The following is a 19,386-nucleotide window of genomic DNA, read 5'->3' on the forward strand; positions in this document are numbered from 1 at the left end:
TAGGTCCATAACTACTGATTTGTGACATTGTATCCAATGTGTTTGTCTCCGCATTTGCATAACATGGTGCGTGAATGTTGTGAAAATATGTGGGAGATGTGTGTGACTGTGTGTATATATGAGTGTGTGTCTCCAGGCTATTGGGATTGCTTACTGCCGGTCTCTCCCTGCCCCTGCTCACGGTCGGCCCCTAATGCACTACAGCTGTTAGGGTCCCGACACAGGGGCCTCCCATCAACGGTTTCATTGTAATGGACTGTGTGTGTGTGTGTGTGTGTGTGCGTGTGTGTGTGTGTGCGTGTATGTGTCCTGTGTATAATCTTGCTTCTCTGTATGTTTGTTAATGAGTGTGTTTTCATGGACGCAGTGTACTTGCAGCATTGTGAATATTTGCTATTCCTTCAGGGTATTTTTTTTTCCAGATCCCCCTTTGACGCCGTGTTCAGTTCTGCGTATCCTGTCCCCGTACGAGCAGCTTTGTGATGCCTCTTGTTTCCGTCTTTCTCCTGTCACCTCCCTCCAGTCTTTCTGAAAACACATCTCATGTTATGAACCTGTGAATCACTTAACAGGCCTCTTTTGTTTCTGCCCAGGTGAAACACTCCCATTTCATTTTCTTGTCACTGTTCTCTCACTGAACACAATGCACTCCGGTGGCCTCGCTCATTCATATTCCTCAGCACAATGTTTTAACTGCAGACGATAGCTTACACCAGAGAGGCTGGTTACTCCAGGAGATACTTTGTGCCAAGCTTGTTTACAGGATTTTCTTTAAACCCTCTATTTGCAGCATGGCTTCCTGAGAAACCTTGACCTCAGTGTGATTGATAAAAACTCAACTTTTCCATTTGTTGTTGTGGATTTGCATTATCCTCTGCACTGCCTGAATCCATTGTTGCTTCATTGCAAAGTAAACTCTGAAAGCCACTGTTAGCAATACCCACTGTCTGCATGGTAATGACATAAACATCTATTCAAAATAGGACAAACACAAGCCTTATCCTCGTTCTCTCTAGCTGTCTGCAGTAGGGAGAGACAGCACAGCAAGGGGTGTGTCCAGGTTAGCTCTGCTCTGTTATGTTGACCGATTGCCACCGACTCCACCGCATAGTGGAGAAATTAAGTTTCTGTAATGCACAAATGAAGTTATCACTGGTTTTGCAGCTGTTTACGGGGTCAAGGAGAGATGTTGTTTCCAATCGGGGCTCAGTTTAGTCGGGAAATGTGATTAGATTTAGCGCTTCCCAGTGTATTCTCTCCATTTGACTGAGAATCCGATTAGATAAATAGAAAACTAATGCCACTGATTGTTGGTGACATTGACATGTTCATATTGCTGTGGAAGAGGAAGCAGAAGTAGTAGGCATGGACGTGCTTTGTCTGTTTAATGGTGGGAGGGAGTTTTGATGATGGGCAGTTTTTAATAAAAGGTGTACCATACCTATTATAACATCCAAAATTCACCCCAACATACTTTGTATCTTTGGAATCTTCAGGGTTTCCATTAGTTTCTGTGGCACAATGATGAGTTCCAACACTGTATAATGTATGTGCGTGTGTGTGTGTGTGTGTGTGTGTGTGTGTGTGTGTGTGTGTGTGTGTGTGAGTGAGTGAGAGAGAGACTGTACAATAGGTGTGTTTGTCTACAGTAGGTACAGTGGCAAGACTCACTTTCTCTCCTTCTTCCCTTCTGCGTGTGTGTGTGTGTGTGTGTGTGTGTGTGTGTGTCAGTGTCTGAACGTGTGTGTTAAAGTATCACAGAAGTGGCAGTCTGTCAGCTCTGCTTTTCCCTGCGCTCTCCAGAACAATAGCTGGATTGGCCGTATGTTTGACACGCAGACCACACACCCTTAATAGTGACTGACAGCACTAAGGGCTGAAAGCAGCATGCACCACTGACACACAGACACACACAGACACACACACACACATAAAGTACGTACACCTGAGGACACAATGGGAGGATTTCAGTCAGTTTATATGTGCGTGTACTTTGCCTGTGCGTCCGTATTCGCTCTTGCTTTCATTCATGCATGTGAGCTTCAGCATATGTTCTGTTGGAAGTGTTCATCTGTCTTCTTGTAACAAAACTATTTGCTTCGCTTTTGCTTCTCGCTGCATCGTAACAAAGGAAGAAAGAAAGGAAAGGAAAGCTTTTATTTTCTCTCATTTGTCATACTGTGGTCATATAACAAAACGGATTGTGATTGGCTGGAGATGTGCATTATTTTCTGAGACAGCATTCATCATTGTTATTGATCATCATTAACAGCATGGAAAGCTATATTAACAGCTTATCAAATTCTAATCAATGGCTACCAGTCTTATAAGTGCAACATTTTAAAAGAAACAAAAAGAACAGGTGGAGAATAGATAGAAGCTTCTCTCACTTGTTGAAGATGGGAAGTAATGTTTATTGTTTGTCAACGCAGTCAGTACTGATAAAGTTTCTATTTGAAGCGTTTTTCTTGAGAACATGAACAAAAAGTGGATTTTGATAGTTGGCAAATGTCTGTTGCGTAAGCAGGATTTCCTTTACATGCACATTACTCTTAAATCATAAAGTGTTAACAGTCAAAAAAAATAGAACCAGAGAAGATGGAAAATAGAAACAATAAAATAGAAGCAATAGAACAAATAGAAAAGATAAAAAAGAATGCGTGACAGTGTGTGTTTGATATAGCTCAGTTGACTTTGTCTCATTTTTGTCTCCTTCTTGTTGCCTTATGAAGTACCTGAAGTTTTGCAGTGATCTCGTCACTCTGCAGTGTGTCTACATGATCGGTCATTTCCCTCTAAATGCAGTGTAAATTTAAACCACATTTGTAAAATGACCCCTCCACCTTACCCAATACCATTATGTGAGTCATTGTTGACTATATTTTTGCAGTCATGTACCTTTAAACTGTTGCAGGATAAGAGGGAAGATGTAAACAAATGCATGTAAATCTGTTTCTATTGCATTTAGTCCCATTTCTCTTTTACAGCATCCCCACCTCAGTTTTTGTTCTGACACCTTTTCTAACTTCTGCTGTTATTTTTCAAGTACAAATTGAAAATGCCCATAGAAACATCTGTCTGGGAACAGACCTTGTGAGAAACAGAGATGTACTTGAGGAAGGGGGCAGCACTGCTGTGCATTTGTACTCGTGGAGTGATGAGCCCTCTGGTCAAATAGCCCCTCCTATCTGCTCGCACACACAAACACACACGCATAGACACAAAAACACACACACGCTGAGTGGAAGAGAGCGCCACTGTGCTGCTGGCCCTTTAAGGACTGAGCCTAGATCTCACAGCTCACAGCGAGGGAGGGAGAAGAGGAGGGACAGAGGCAGAGAGAGATAGAGAGGGTGTGAGGCTGAAAGAGTGTGAGGAAAGAGAGAGAGAGGGGAACACAGAAAGGGAGAGAGAGAATCAGCAGTGTGTGTGAGAGAGGTTGAAGGATCACTTCTATCCCGTCTTGTTTTGGGGAGACTAACCTTGTTCATCTGAGCATTGTGGGACTGTTTTATGTTGTTGTTGTCGAGAGAGACGGACCCTTACTCCAGCATGCTCACTGAGCCTGAGCTACCTCAGGAGTGTAACAGGTACGTGACGCTTTCTCTCACACACGCACACACACACACACACACACCTATTTACCTACAGATGACAGAGACTGAGGACAGGACAGACCTGGACAGAGACAGGGAGGGGACGGTGCTGATAGGATAGGAGTAGAAAGTAGAAAGGTATTAGTATGTGAGAAAAGAAGACTTGGTCTGTGTGTGTGTGAACTGTCTCAGCAAGTCGGTTGAGTTTGAGGCTGGAGAGTGTGCTGTGCGGCAGAGTCAGAGATGGTAAACGAGAGTTGATGATTGACTCCGATGTTTCTGGTTGAGACACCATATGCAAAGCTGGGGCAGAGCACTCGTTAGAAGTGTGTGACTGTGTGTGTGTGTGTGTGTTTGTCCGTGCGTTCATGTATGTTTATCCCAGTAGTAACTACACTGATTCGCTTTTCCCTCCTCCATCCCTCCTGACTGAAGTTGTGTTAATTCACAGCTAAAAACAGCGTTGATGTGTGCCAGTGGGAATGTACGTGCATGCATATGAACGAGAGGCACTTAAATAGAAAGAAGTGCGTGTGTCTGTGTGTGTGTGTCTGTGTGTGTGTGTCACTGTCAAAATGTGTGATCCTCTCCTCATCATATCATCACCACTGCTCACCACAAGTTTATTTACTTCTGCTTTACGCTATCTATTTTTATGTTTCACTAACAGCCTACCTAATGAAGTTGCTATCAACAAGTCAAAAACACAGAGAATGTTTTATTTTAAGACATTAAAAAAGGAGACTCGGCCAAAATAAATCATCTTTGCAGTCTAAAATTAACATGCTTTCATGCCCTCCTGCTCAGCCTCGCTTTTTAAAATGAACTTATTTGCAATTTATTTTTCATTTAATCCGAACTCAATACATGCAAACCCTTGGTAATCCTATTGTCAATCTGCATGTTGTTGTGTTTTTTCTTGCCTTATGCAAATGTTAATCTGACTGTGCTCCTCTGATGTCTGTGTGGGCCTGCTTCATTTAAGAGGTGTGAACCCTCTAACCTTGTGCCCTTTTTTCAACACTGTCAACACAAGTGGCTTTTCGCCTGTGAAATAATGGTTGTTTGATGCTAATGCCATGAGAGGAAGATTATGTTATAATACCCGGCGTTTTAATACCTACGCGCACACACATCCACTGACACACACATGCCTGTCTCCCTTCGCCTGCTTGACTTTTATTGCATTAAGGTAGCGCTCTGTTTTGCCCAATGAAACTAATCTTTTGTTCCGAGATAAACTGGGGTCGGTGGGGTGGGTTGAGGGGAATTGGGTTGGGGGGGGGGGGATTTCAGGGGCCCCTTGAATTAAGAACACATTTAGATGTGGCAAAAATGTGTTTTTAATAAACCGTTCAATCCGGCAAAGTGGTTGAAGAGACAGAGAGAGAGAAAAAAAAAGATAACAACAGCTAGGAGGAATTAAAAATTTAAGGGATTACAACGAAAAGCAGAATGTATGGAGATAAATGCAGGGATTACAATGACTTAGGAGGAGAGCGCTTAAAAGTCTTGCTTTTCAGTAATGCACTCCATCACTGTGGCTCTGACCGTGTGAGTGTGTGTGTGTGAGTGTGATTGTGAGTGTGAGTGTGAGTGTGAGTGTGAGTGTGAGTGTGTGTGTGTGTGTGTGTGTGAGTGGGAGAGAGGGGTATCTTCCATTCTTTGTATGTGTTTCAAGTGTGTGCATGTCGAGCGGTAGTCTCCCGGTGGAGCGGAGTGTGTGCGAGGTGCCAGTGTGTGTGCGCTCCAGCCTCGATGCTTGCGATGCTCTCGGCTCCTGCGTCTCTTGAACTGTAAGTGTCCGCTCGCCCATTTTTCTTCTTCTTCATGATCTCATCACACTTCCTCTTCTTTTACTTATCTGCACTTCTTCCCTTTTCTTCTTCTTCTTCTTCTTCTTTTCTTCTTTTAGACCCATACATTTGTTAAAAATTCACTTCGGCCACTTCTGATTGAAAATAGCAGATGACTAGAGTTTTTAAAGATTGTTTGTCTTTGTTTTCATATTATTTTAGACAAGATAAAATAATGAAATCTTTTCTTTTTATTTGTTTATAGAATGTTTATTCAGAAAGTTAAAACACGTATGTTTAATCCCATTTAAGCCAGCAAACGTCTTTATGCCTTGTCTGTTCTTGTTAAAAATGCAGACTGTATGTATGACAGCACTTTAATATTAGGGAATTTTTTTTTATTTTATCTGCCAATTATGGTTTTTATGATTTCAACAGTTTCTTGGTTCTCTGAGCGCCCGGCTGTGTATCAAAATTTCCAGCCTAAGCTGAAAGTAGTGGAAACAGACTGGCTTCGCTAACACAGCCTCATCTGTTCGCACAAACAGAACAGAAATATACGCGTAGAGAGGCACGGAGAAAGCCAAAGCAAATCAAAACACAGAGGGAGAAGACAGAGGAAGGAGATGTTTGAACGAGCCTCTGTGGCCGTGGATGGACAGATGAAGGGAAAGAAACGATGTGGTCAAACTGACACATTCCTCGCCGGTAAACAGAAGCAACAGCAGCAGAAGAAGTAGGTTTACAGAAAAGTGAGAGTGTCTGTATTGAAGGGGGGGAGAGAGGGCAGTGGGGGTTGAAGAGGAGGAGGGATGAGGGGAAGAGACTTCTGTCGATGTGGTGTTAAGGTAGTGGTGGATTTTCACACCCATCCATTTGTCCCCTCCGTTTGTTGGGATGTTTTGTGTGTGTGTCATTGCCTTAGAGTTGTTTGGGGACGGGGGGGGGGCATTAAACTGAGGCCTTGTCAGCACTTTGAACGGTTGAAGCAGGACACATTCAGATACTATCTGACATAACTTGCATCGCACTGAGCAACAAGGACGGCATCAACAGCCTGAAGGATTTTACTGCATTTCCTTGGGACAGTGTTTTTTTGTTTTTGTAAATATGATTTATTTTCAGAGATGGCAGTGCATTTAGACACATTCTGCACTCAAATGTAATTGTAGATTCCTGTGATTTAGTTAAATAATATTTTCTTTTCTGTGTACTTGCATTTTGTCACATTTCAGACTCGTGCTACATTTTTTTCAAATTATGATTTTACATTAAAGAAAAACAATGATCCCTTATAAAACATAATGCATTGATTTAAATAGAACGAGCTCCACGGTGATCCGCTGCAATGGTAAAATGCTGGTCATCTCACTTCTAGTACAAAGTATAAAATGACCATTTTTTAAAGTCAGGACTTTTACTTTCCAAACTTGAGGTATATTTTTCTGACTACACTCATAGTACTTATGTACAAGTGTAGTGAAAGGGTATTTTTACAGTGTCTGTTTCTTGTGCTAAATCTAAATTAGTTTTCCACCAGTGTTTATTAGTATTTATTTGAATACTACTGATTTATTATTTAATGGTTGAGGCATGGACAGATTTTGAGGAGAGAAACTCTTGTGGCTGATGATAAAAACTTGTTTCCAATTTAAGTGAGCAGTGCTGCTTCCAGTTTGAGTGTCGCTGTACTTCATTTAAAAGGGCGAGATTAAAGTGGTGTGTGTGTGTGTGTGTGTGTGTGCGCCAGTGAGGAAAGAGAGAATGTGTGTATCTGTAGGAGCGAGAGAGAGTCGAGTAATTGAGTAGAGTGTCCGTGCTCTGCAAACTAATGCGCCATTCTGCCCCTGTCTCCCCCTGTGGCCTTGTCCCGGCCTCCCGCTCTCTCCCTCCCTCTACCCCCACCACCACCTCCACCACCATCTCTGGACTGGAGGCCATTGTCTGGGCCATATTGTCTGTCCCCAGAGAGCCTTGATAACCGTGTCTCCATCCACAGAGCGGGGTGGAGGGGGGGCAATAGGAAGAAAAGGAAAGAAAGAACGACAGACAGAAAAATACCAGAGGAGAATGCTAAGACTGCCCCCCTCCACCACCACCTCCTTTTCCCCTCTTCCTCTCCTTCCTCAGCGCATACCCCTCCCACACACAACCAATCTAACTCTCTACCTCCACAACCCCCCAACCCGGTGCGATCAGCTGAACCTCTCTGATAGCCAACAGAAAAACGGGATGGTGGGGGAATATCAGGCTGCATTTGTTGTAGCTGCGGTTCATACATGGGGCTGTGGGAGGGGGGGCTGGGGTGAACGAGACAAAGTGGTTGAAGTCACTGGGAATGTCAGAGAAAGTGTGTGTGGAAAGCACAGAGGTGTAACTCCAGGCTAACTAGAGTCTGGTCATATGACGTGAGGTCAGAGGGAAGGGGTCAAAGGTCAGCTGGAGGCATTGCATTGTCACCAGAGCAGGAAAACTCCAGTGACATTCATGTCTGAGTTTGTCCAGGGTTTTACTCTTCACACTTCACATCCCTCCTTCTCTTTTTCTCACACCTCCTCTCCTCCTCCTTCTATTTCATTCAGCCACACACGTGCACGCACACAGAAACACGCACATCCCGCTCAACATCCTTCCGATCCACAATAGGAGACAGTGTTCAGCTCCCTCCCAGAGCGCTACAATGAAACCTCTGTCTTTCCAGGTAGTGAGGGAGGGACAGAGGGAAGACAGAGAGGGAGAGGGGGGTCAGAGGAAAAAAGAGGAGACCATTTGGGCAGAGGTGGGAGACTTTCAAAGTGCGGGACGAAAGAAAGAGGTCAGGGAGTCAGTACATATTTGTGTCTTGTCATTTATGTGAGAGAATGAGCTCGTATCTGTGTGTGTGTGTGTGTGTGTGTGTGTGTGTGTGTGTGTGTGTGTGTAGTTTACAGGGGCAGGCCAAGTCACTGACAGTGAGACAAATGTTGTGACTCCTTTATGGATTGCTTAACAAATGCAGCACAAATAGTGGCCTGGCACAACAATGGAAAAACACTGTCCCTCGCTCAATAAACATTATGCAGCATCTCCCCCTCGCAAAACACCAGGGGAGCGGAGCCGGCGTCCACCGGATGCACTTTTCCTCTCTCCGTCTCTCTCTTTTCACCCTCCTTCTCCTCCCCCAACTCTCTCTTTCGTTCTCTCTTCTTCCTTTTTCTACTGAAAGAGTTTCCCACGAGCTGTATTCACTTGGCCTTCAACTGATGACGACAAACCCACTTTAAGGACATACATAGACAAATTGATGGATAGATTAATATAGAGAGAAAAAATGTCACTTCTCTCCCTCGATCTCCTGTCCATCCTTTCTTCTGTCTTAAAATGTCGGTGATGATCACGTGACTCAGTGTAAAGACATAAATCAGGTTTTTAAGAGGGAAAAAAGTAGAAAACATGACGGGGAAAGTATGCAGAGCAATGGTGACTAAAGCGCTGGGTGGTGGATGAATGGATGAGAGAGGTAGACAGGCAGAGAGAGAGGGGTGGGTGGGGGGAGGGAGGGGAGTCTAGTCCTAGAGGCCACATGAGTTAGCCCACGTTTTTTGTGCCAACCCCCTTTGCTCTCACTACACACATACATCGCCACAGCACATGACTGTGTGTGTGTGTGTGTGTGTGTGATTAATAGCGGTGACATTAGGTTGTGTGTTATTGCCTTTTGTGGTTAAGCTGGACAGGAAACACAGTTTGGACTGTCGGCCACCGATTTAGGGCACCTCACAGAGGATGCTTTGTGTGTGAGGCTGAGTTGTGTGTCTGCTCCTTTGTGTGTGTGTGTGTGTGTGTGTGTGTGTGTGTGTGTGTGTGTGTGTGTATCACGCAGGGTGTGTCTCTGTATATGGGTGCACATACTGTATACAGGCAGGAGCTGTTCTCACTTTTTCTCTGTTGCACACTAATTTACTTCAGCAGAGAAAGTCATCAGGGAAAATCCAGCAGGGATTTTTCATCAGTTTGAACAAGCAGAAAATTTTTACTTTCTGACGTTACGGTGAAGTTATAATTCACACTGAAACATATTTGGAAATAGTTTTTAAATTGGCATTTTGACACTGGACATTTATTTTGACCCTTTTTCCACACTTGCCTTGTACATCAAAATTTTGGCAAGGGATATGAAAATGTAAACTTTTATGCTTAGAAGTTTGTCACGCCCTCGCTCAAAGGCTACAAAAACAAAATATGATTCCTGTCAAGAATATCCAAAGTGTTGTAATGTAAGAGAGCCACACCAAGGGGAAAGAGGGAATATCACTGACTCACTCTTCCAGGTCCTCCCTCCCTTAATCTTTATCCCTCCATCTCAGCCTTCCCTCTCTGTTGCTACCCCTCTCTTCCCACTGTTCAAAAGGACAGCCTATAAATAGATATTAGGCAATATCCTTAAGAGTCTGCACAGAGAAGAAGGGAGACAAGGAGAGAGGGAGGGAGGGGACGGATGGAGCGACATTCTTACAAACAGCTGACTGTGTAAAGAGGGAACAGTAAGTAAGACAACACCGGGGGAGATGGAGAGAGGAGGGAGGGCAAGAAGACAGAGAGGGAAAAGAGCAGGGGGACAGACAATGTTAAAATAAGTTCAAGAGTGTGTGATGGAGCAATAGAGACAGAAAGTGAGAAAGATGAGAATTGGAAATACAGTGAGGCAGAAAAAGAGAGCTGGGGGGTAGAAAAAAGCGATGGCAATAAAGGGAGTGATAGTGCGACACGGGGGGGAAACATTTGTTTAAATTCTCGCCTGAGGTGTCATAGGGATGTAAATGTTGCGGTCGGTTCCTCGGAGGCAAAACGCCCTGGGCGCCTTATCTAAAAAGGCACATTCCGCTCAACTATTTTGATATGCCCCTCTATTCCTCCAGAGAACAATTTCAAAGATAGCTCACATTTCCACGCAAATAGACCCGCACCTGAGTGACAGGCAGGCAGTTCTTAGCAGTCAAAAGGTGACGGGAAAAAAACCCCCACAAAATGTCATTTTGACTCTTGACAGCACTTTGGAATCAGCCTGCCGAGCTTATTTTTACTGCAGACGATGGATTCGACTGACTGTGTGGTGTGTGTTTGAAATAATGGGTTGTAATTTAAAGACAGGCAGAGCATGAACGTGCATACGCAGAGGCGTGTGCACACCCACACACACACACACGCACACACACACAGACACACACTTTACTGTGGAATTCTCCAGAGGAGGCTCCCACGCTCCCTGAAAGCTTGTTCTGAGTAGAGGAGTTAACAAGAGCAGTTAGCACCATGATTATGTTAGCAGCCAGACACACAGAGCGAGAGAGTCGGGCATGTGTGTCTCTGTGAATATGTGTGTTTGTGTGTGTGATAGCTTGTGACATTTCTGCGATGGTTGCTTTGTTTTTCCCTGTCCTCATTGAAACTGAAACAAATCTTTGCCCCCATTTTCCTTAATTCACTTGATTTATGTGTGTGTGTGTGTTTGTGTGTTTTAAGTGTTTTACATGTGTGAGCAACCTCGCTTGTGTGTCCATAAGAGGTATTTAAAGATGCTTGCGTGTGTATAAGCTGAGGGTTGCTGGTGTGCCAGCGTGGAATAGACACATTGATTACAGCAAGAGACGGCCAGAAAAGGGTTGACCGCCATCGACGGCGATTATTCGGACTGTTAATGGATGTCCGGCACTGTCCGATTAACAGCAGTGGACATATGTGATATGAGAGGGACTTAGCTGAGGAGCTGCTAATCATCAAAAAGCCAAGGGGAAGTGGCACTCTAATCTCAGCTTAGCACTCTCACCGTGTGCACAGTGTGTGCGTGTTTGTGCGTGCGTGTGTGTGACTTCTGCAACAGGGGGGAGAGAGAGGGGGTTAGAAGGAAACAGCAGATCAGAATTTTGTTTCTTTAGAGTTCATTTCCAAATTTCATTCATACACCAAAAAAAAAACTCCTGCAATATTGTTGCAATGATGTTATGCCATTTGAAATATGACTGCGTTGCTGTGTGGAACAGCGTGTCTGGGTCAAGTGCCTTAACGGGTTGTGTTTGGCGTGAGGTGTTAGATTTTTATCATTGTTATGGGGTAAAATTATGCTAATCTTCTCTAATTGAGACCTGGACCACGCTGCCAGTCTATGGACTTAATCAAACTTTGTCTATTTTTTTTTTAATCCTCACATCGCTCTGTGCTCTCAGACAGCTTTCTTCAGGTCCTCTCCAGGTTTCCGCCGGCATGACAGCCCTGCCAAACTTTAAATGAAGTAGCCTGCGTAACCTGCACACCCGCCGTGCCCAATTGTATAGTAATTCAACTTCAAAGGCTAAGGGGAGGGAGAGAGGGGTTTTATACCCAGAGAGGAGCTGTGGATGGTTTCCCCATTCATAGACACCCACCTCTGAGGAAGTAGTGGCAGAGTTGGGGGGATGGATGGATCAGTGTTAAAAGGCGTGGAGGGAGGAGAAGAAGAAGAGGGCAAAACACAGCAAAAAGAATGATGAAATGTTTGCCACTGAGAATCAAGTGCTCCCTCTGGCCTGCAGAGTTTTTGGATATCTGTGTTGTTTCCCGTGTTAATGTTTAACCGTGTCTATGGCTCGCTTGTCCATCTAGATATGTCAGTCTGACTACTGTGGTTAAATGATGGACTATAAAGTTGTAAAAACAAAACTAAAAATCCACAGTGCTTCCCAAGATTTTTCTGTAACTGAGCCAAGTCAGTGAAGTCAGAGGATTCAAAGCTGCCCCAGGTCTGTGTGTAGGGTCATGGCTAGGCAGAGGTGCACACATGTAGGACACAAGGGAAGGTGTGTGTGTGTGTGTGTGTGTGTTTGTGTGTGTGTGTGTCAGTCTAAAACAAAAGGCCTCAGTGTAAAAGAGTGAAAGGAGGTAAAGTAAACAGGCAGTGATGAAGACAGACCTGCTGTGTTAGGGCCTCTGTTCTGTGCATGTGTGTGTGTGTTTCAAAGCCCTGCAGTTTATACAGCTGATCCTGCCGCTCGCATTGTTTAGTGTGTGAAATGGCACATATATGTTTGTGCGTGCACACACTCCAATGCTCTGCTTAGTCCTTATATCATAAGCATCATAAATGTTATCACAAGTCAGTTTCAGCCTTACTGTCCATCAATGACAGCAGTGTGCAGCCTTATATCTGAAGTCATCCAAACTGAAACAAAATCCTTAGCCGTCATTTATGGCCTCAGTTTTTGCTGAGCAAGCCCACGTAGACAGAGTGTCCAAGAGAAGCAGATAAAGAAAGCAGCTGCAGATACACAATCCACCCCACTCCGAACTCTAGAAATTGTTGTAACTCAGAGCGTGAATCAACAGTAAAACTGTATATATGTGTAGTAGTGATTACCTGTTACCTGCAGCCCTCATAAGTGCCAGTGAAATTGTGCAACTTTCAGAAGTTCTGCAGAACCCATTGGAACTATAGAACGCATTCTTTGTATTCTTGAAAACATTGTGGAGATAGAAAGGTTCTCAGCAATATGCACATTTTGTAAACTGGTTTAAATTATTAGATTATCTATAAGCCTTGTGAATCTTGCAGGCAAAATCTCCCAAACACAATTAAAGGTAATGAAATTACATCACTGTGGTGGAAAGTTAGTCTTTTTCTTTTTCCGTGAAGTTTATTTGATTTCGACCATAACCTTCCCCTGCGACGTGATAAGGCTGCATGTAGCGTTTCTTAGCATGGCGCTTTCCTCATCGCCTCCAGTGAGCAGCACTCAATATTGTTTGCCTTTCCACTGTCATAAGGTAAATAAGCAATGAATTAGTGGCAGGGCTGCTCCTAGGAACAATGCCAGATGTACAGTCCAGAGGAAATCCAATAGAGTCAAGAGTGTAATCAGTTTAGGGGAGACAAGCAGGGAGAGAGGGGAAGAATTTAAGAGAGAAAGGCTGGAGAGGAAGACACAGCAAATCAGAGACAGATGAGGTATGGGTGGAGGATAAAGACATGATGATGTAGTTCTTGGTGAAATAAAGAATCAGCAGAAAGCATCTTGTTAAATCAAAGGGATAAGAAGAATTCGAGCCTTTTCAGAGGCAGACGCCTGTTGCTTACTGTATTTCTTGTTTTTCAGAGCTTCCCATCACACGCTTCCCTCCCCTTTATGTTTTCACACTCCCTCCATCCATCCCTCCATCCCCGTCATGCGTTGTTTCTGTGCGAGTGAGCGTTATGCAGCCTATTACCCAGGGTCATAGTCGCAGTAGCTTCAAGGCTGACAAGTGCATCTGAAAGCACTCAGGCGATACTGAGAACCACATTAAATTCTATTATGGCCACATAGTCACTGCATCCCTATTCAGCTGAAGTACAGGGAGGCAAATTTACCTTGTGAGAGACAGAGTTCACCTAATAGATGTGGCTTTATATTCCTTTGCTTCTTTTCAAGGGAACACATCCACAGTAACAAATGCAAACAGTGGGACCCTTGTGTTGCTACCTATTTTCCTCCAGTTCCTCTATTGTCCAGAGGTTTTCATAAACACGTTATTGTCACCGTGCATACTGCTCTCACTCTCTGTCTCGCTCTTTCTTTCCTCTTTCCCACTCTGTGTGTGTCTCTGAAAGCCCATTGTCAAGACATGGTCATTTCCTAAACAATGCCAGTGCAAGCGGGCTCCATTTGCAGTAATGGTCCTGTCTTTTGGAAATGTGATCGTTGAATGGCCCCCATGGTAAACATACTGTAAGACCTGAGAGTGTGTTTGAAGGTCTGCCAAGGAGCAGGGTGCTCACAGACCAACTGAAGGGGATATTGTGTGGGGTTGCACTGCAAAGTGTCTGAACGTGCTGATCCAGAGAAAAAGGAAGAATTGGTGCAAGTTGATAAATGGGGGTGGGATATGGTGAATGCTGCAGGAAGGACTTAACTAGTTTTATTTTTACTTCACAGTAAATACATCACAAAGTGGGTAAAAGTGAGTTTCTTCAGCCTAACCAGGAGTTTACAGGAACTAGTTTCCCCCACAGAGAGCTCCACACTCTATTGTTGCCATCATACAACTCTAGCCATCGACCTGTTTTATCATTTTTTCAATATTGCTCACTCTTTCTCCTCTTTTTCCTTCTCTCTCTGTTTTTCTGTCTCCTTTCTCCTCCTTTTTTCCAGGATGTCTTCCAAGCGACCAGCCTCTCCATATGGGGGGACAGATGGAGAGGTAACCATGGCAACCAGCAGACAGCGAGTGGAGGATGAGGAGAGCGAGGGACTGGGTGGTGTCATCCACCTCCCTCTGGCCTCCTACTGTGGCAAGGTGTCCCCTCGCTCACCCCCCAACCGCATCTTGGACAGCCCCCCCAACATGGTAAGGACAGTTCCAGCCTCCGTACCTTCGATCTCACTTGTTTCTCAGGGTGGCAGCACCCACCTATGGGTGACGCCGTTCTTGTGTGCTGACTCCGACTGATTCTTTGAAACACGCTGTGAAGATGTTTTCAACTGGTTCGACCCACAGCGTGACTTGTAGCTTCAGTGATAACCCACCAGAATATTTTCCTTTTCTTTCATTTGGGAAATTTTATTCCTTTTGAAAACTTTCCATTAAAAAGGTTAAAATTATTTTTATAGTCCCTTCCTGTTAGTCCTTTTTAAATCATTATTAAAATGATAAAATGTTTTGCACTTTCTCATAACTATAACTATGTACACATACGTATAGAAAGTGTGTAGCTTCAGGTGGATGTAGCAAGGTGTGATGTCAGCCATAGGTTTGCAGTGGAGGCCATCCATCAATGGCATTGCACTCTTCAGCCTCCCGCCTACAGATTAAAATCCTCTATTGCATTAAGGGAATTGTAGTTCCAAAACATGTAGCATGATTATCCCCATGTAATAAGGGGAGCAACACTAGTTAATGATAACTTTTATGTGGTGCGCTATCAATGGCCCAAAACATGTGTAGTACAACTCACATGCAGGTTGTCATTGGCTGCTTGACCTTCATTTCTCTGGCTCCATTGGCCCCCTGCCCTTCCCATTCTTTCTCATAAGGCAGTCTGCCTGTGTCTTGAGGTTTAAAATGACCACCAGGGCACAGATCCCAGGTCAGATGTTGTTCACAGTAATCCTGACCTCCAGTGCAACAGAGGGCTAGTCAGTATTGTAGACAGGCATCACTTTCTGTCTTTAATACAGACTTGCTAAGTGAGCCAGAGAATTAGGTAGCACCTGTGTGATAGTAAATTACAACCTTTGCTAGAAACATTTTTTATTTTTGTTGGATGTTCTTGGCTAGAAATCAACTTTGTTGACCTTGTTTCTTTGTCATGTTCTCAAATGGGTATATAATGTATTTCTGGCTATGAAACATGTTCATTATAATTAGAATTGTGTTGCTTTTATGGAATTTCTGGAAAAGTAAACAGACATTTTTGTGCATATTGAGAGCAAAATCATTGCATATACTCTCTGGATCACAAATTCTTCTTTTAAGTTGGGTATGTTGTTTACTCCCCTTATGGTGTCTTTATATTCACCTTTTACACCAAACACACACACAAAAAAAGGATCTCAGAAATTAGAAAACAAAATATATGGATATTTGTTTGGTGATTCACAATAGATATGAAAAGAGTTTCTTCTAAAGAGATTTCTAAAGAGGCAGAAATTGACTTTCGTTAATAGTGAAAAGCAGTTGGGTGCTGGGGGGTGGAGGATGTTTTTTTTTTTTTTTATCAAAAATTGGGAAAAAAAACCTGAAGGTTGAAAGCTAGTGTTTGGGTGCACACGTGTTGTTGCTTTTATGTGTGCGCCACCAGCCGTTGCCTTGAGCCCATTTGATGCACAGTTGCGTGACAGCAAAACGTGAGCCATTGCAGTGAGTCATTTTCTTCAGAGCGAAGTGTGACACTGTGTGGCGGTGCTGAATATATGTACGGCTCTGTGTTTGTAGGTACATCCGTGTGTGTGTGTGTGTGTGTGTGTGCATTCGTGATTCACGTTGAACGTTAGTGTCGTCCCATCAGTATTCGGGATCCGTGTAAACTTCTTTCAGTGGACGGGTGTGTGAGTACACAGTGTGTGCAGTTTACGATGACTCCTCTTCTGTATGTAACTCATCACACATTCTATACATGTGATGAGATTTACAGTGTATGTTCAGTACATAAGTGTGATGACATGACTGTAGTGGCTGCTACATGTTGTTGGTATATGTTTTTTAGTTTTTTAATTCATGTTTGACATTTTAAAGCATCTGTTAAATGATTTGGATGGTTTTTTTTTTTTCCACTTTGTGTGTGATCGAGCGTCTCCATCAGGACACAGCCCCTTACCTTCTTCTCACCACCTCCTGGGCCCTCACCTTAATACACACTTTGCCATAGCGGCACTGATAACGATCGTCGACCTTTCCCCTCATACTGATGATAAATACCCAGGTGCCGTAAAACAATGAAACAGTGTTTAAGGGCTGTAACTGAGAGCTAATTGTGTAATTAGCACTGATTATCCTGCAGGCCCCTCCCATGGTGGACTCTGCATGTGTGGCAGGTGCTGACTGTAAACCAAAGTCCTGGGACCATACACACACACACACACACACACTCACGCACAATACTGGGTTATCTGACGCTGTTAAGGACTTTGATTAGGTTATTCCTGGCTCATTTAGATTAGAATTATCTTATGTATTAACTCATAGAAAAAACAAGCACATAGAAAGATTCAACGTATCAGTGTATCATTAACATTTTTTGCAGAGAGACCCCTTTTTGAAAAACCCTTAAGCATCCTGAAGAGGACACACAACCGCTTTCTGAGCCATTAATTGACAACTACAGGGAGACAGTTGATGTGGTGTGTTTGTGGACTTTTTTGTACTGGGGGTGGGGTAAAAAATACTTGATGTGGATTATTTAGTGGCACACCCGAGTGTATGTGTGTGTGTGGCCGGTGGGATGGGGGTTTATCCGACTGCCTGCTTGGCATGTTATAAGATGCGTATTAAGTTTTTCCTCTTTTTGAGCAGGGGGAAACAGTTTTACACTGCCAATCCCTTTACTGCTGACTGTCAGTGAATAGTAGATGAAGAGAAATGGAGCAAGATAGATGGAGATGGAAATTTGCAACAAGGCAAGAGGTATTGGTGGGACTCTAAGGGTATGGGATGGGGGGTCCCTCTCTCTCAGGAAGATTGTTGTAAAGTGATGGGGTAGTAAATATCTCTGTGGTGACTGGTTGACTTCAAAGTGAGGCAGCGAGGGAGCACAAGTGTAGGGGGGGCGGAGGGATTACAGCTTTATCTTGTCATAGTAAATTAACACGGCGGTGGAGAAGTGCTCGGCTACACACTGACCTCTTCATCACACTTCCCTCGCCTGCCTGTTCGGCTTTGGCCTGGCCACTTCACCTGCCTGCTGCACCCATACAGCCTCACACATGCAGAACTAAACCAGCGTTTACACATTTTTTAAAAAAGCCATAAATGTGTTGGATTATTCGCTTTTAAAAAATGTTTTTTACAAACCCTGTCCACAGGTAAAGATAGGGGTGATTGAAAATGACTGTAGTTTAGGTAAAAGTATGTTTTTAGTCCGTATGAAGTTCTCTCTGCAGCTGCACCCTGATTGGCTGAGAGTAGCTCAGTTCATGGCTGATGGGAAGGATTTTAGTGGCGGTTCTGTGAGGTCAGCCAATAAACAGCGAATCCACTTATGGTGCAACCACAGGATAGATTTTTAACTTTATTTATGATAAAAACAATGTAAGTATGCAGTAAACATTCGTAAAAAAGGTGAATTGATGTAACAGGATACATTTAAGTCAAGAGTTCAAGTACTGATTTTTTTGAAATAGCTTTTTTTCTTGCATGCTTGCTTTTAGGTCTTTTATGTTTGTGTTTGGCAGATCCTTGGAGGAAAAATGTTTTCACATCAGGCTGAAGGAAACATCTTCTCTCATAAATGTGTTAATGGACAAACACTAATTATTTCATTAACAGGCAAGATGTGCGCTAACACGACAGGAAACTATAAAGATATTTCATCAGGCATTATTTCTTATTCATTTTCCTCCACAAGCCTGCTCTTTCCCTTTTTTTGTGAAATTTGTATGTGTGACTGTGTGTGCGTGCGTGCGTGCATGTGTGCTCATGTGAATTTGACAGATTTAACACAGTCATTGAGCAGTCTTGAGACACAGTGGTCACACTTAATTTCTCATGCCAGTGATGCACTAATGAATCAACACACGCTTGCCTGTCAACAGCAAGGGGTCGTGGTAAAATTCACTGGCATGCATTTTAGCCAAACCACAATTTGAAATACAGAAAATACAGCTGCATGTTTTTTAGATAAGGAAAGGACAAGTGTGCAATTATTGGACAATAAGTTAAATTCAACAATTAGAACAATCCCATTAGACTTCCAAACTGCAGATATTTTAATTTTATTTTAAATTTAATTTACTAAAATAATTATCTATGTGTTGCAGTAAATATATATATACATATATATATATATATAAATATATATGTATATATATATTTATATATATATATATAATGTGGGATTTCCATGGTAAAGCTCAACCATATTGTTGGAACGGGAGGATAAAAGTAACGTGTGTTTCTGCTTGTCCCAGCCTGAGGGACCTCCAAATCAAAACTGACAGTGTCTGTGTTTAGCCATGGCATGTAAAGGGATTTGCTGTGAGTGTGTGTGTGTATGTGTGTGTGTGTGTACGTCGGAGGTGTGTTAGGTGCATGTCGTGAAGATTGGCAGCTCTGGCGTGGCACTAAGTCGTAGCCCCCTGCAGGAGTGATCAGTGACATTCTCCTGGTGTGCGTTTGTGTGTATGTATTTTAGCTGAGCAGCTGTTTCCAGCTCTTCCTACTGCCACATTGTCCATGCCTTGATCCACGGCGACGCGCCAAGCATCAAATTCTGTTTTTCACACATACACCTTGCACAGCCTGAGACATGTCAGGCTATAGCAGAGAGTGAGAGAGAGAGAGTTTCTTCC

General features: G+C 43.4%; 1 protein-coding gene across 6 annotated transcripts in view; it reads left to right on the plus strand.

Moving 5' to 3' along the window:
- The window catches only part of sox5 (SRY-box transcription factor 5), a 121,979-nt gene that overhangs the window by 36,000 nt on the left and 66,593 nt on the right, over positions 1–19,386 (plus strand). For 5 of the 6 annotated variants that reach the window (XM_026326940.1, XM_026326941.1, XM_026326944.1 and 2 more), the window contains exons 1-2: positions 3,382–3,590; positions 14,533–14,728. In XM_026326940.1, coding sequence (XP_026182725.1) covers positions 3,514–3,590; positions 14,533–14,728 — 273 coding nt within the window. In that variant the 5' untranslated portion in view covers positions 3,382–3,513. Of the gene's footprint in view, positions 1–3,381; positions 3,591–14,532; positions 14,729–19,386 lie in introns of those variants that run through there. The other variant, XM_026326943.1, reaches the window with a different exon arrangement.

The sequence above is a fragment of the Mastacembelus armatus genome, chromosome 23 (genome assembly GCF_900324485.2).
Source record: "Mastacembelus armatus chromosome 23, fMasArm1.2, whole genome shotgun sequence".
Taxonomy (NCBI): domain Eukaryota; kingdom Metazoa; phylum Chordata; class Actinopteri; order Synbranchiformes; family Mastacembelidae; genus Mastacembelus; species Mastacembelus armatus.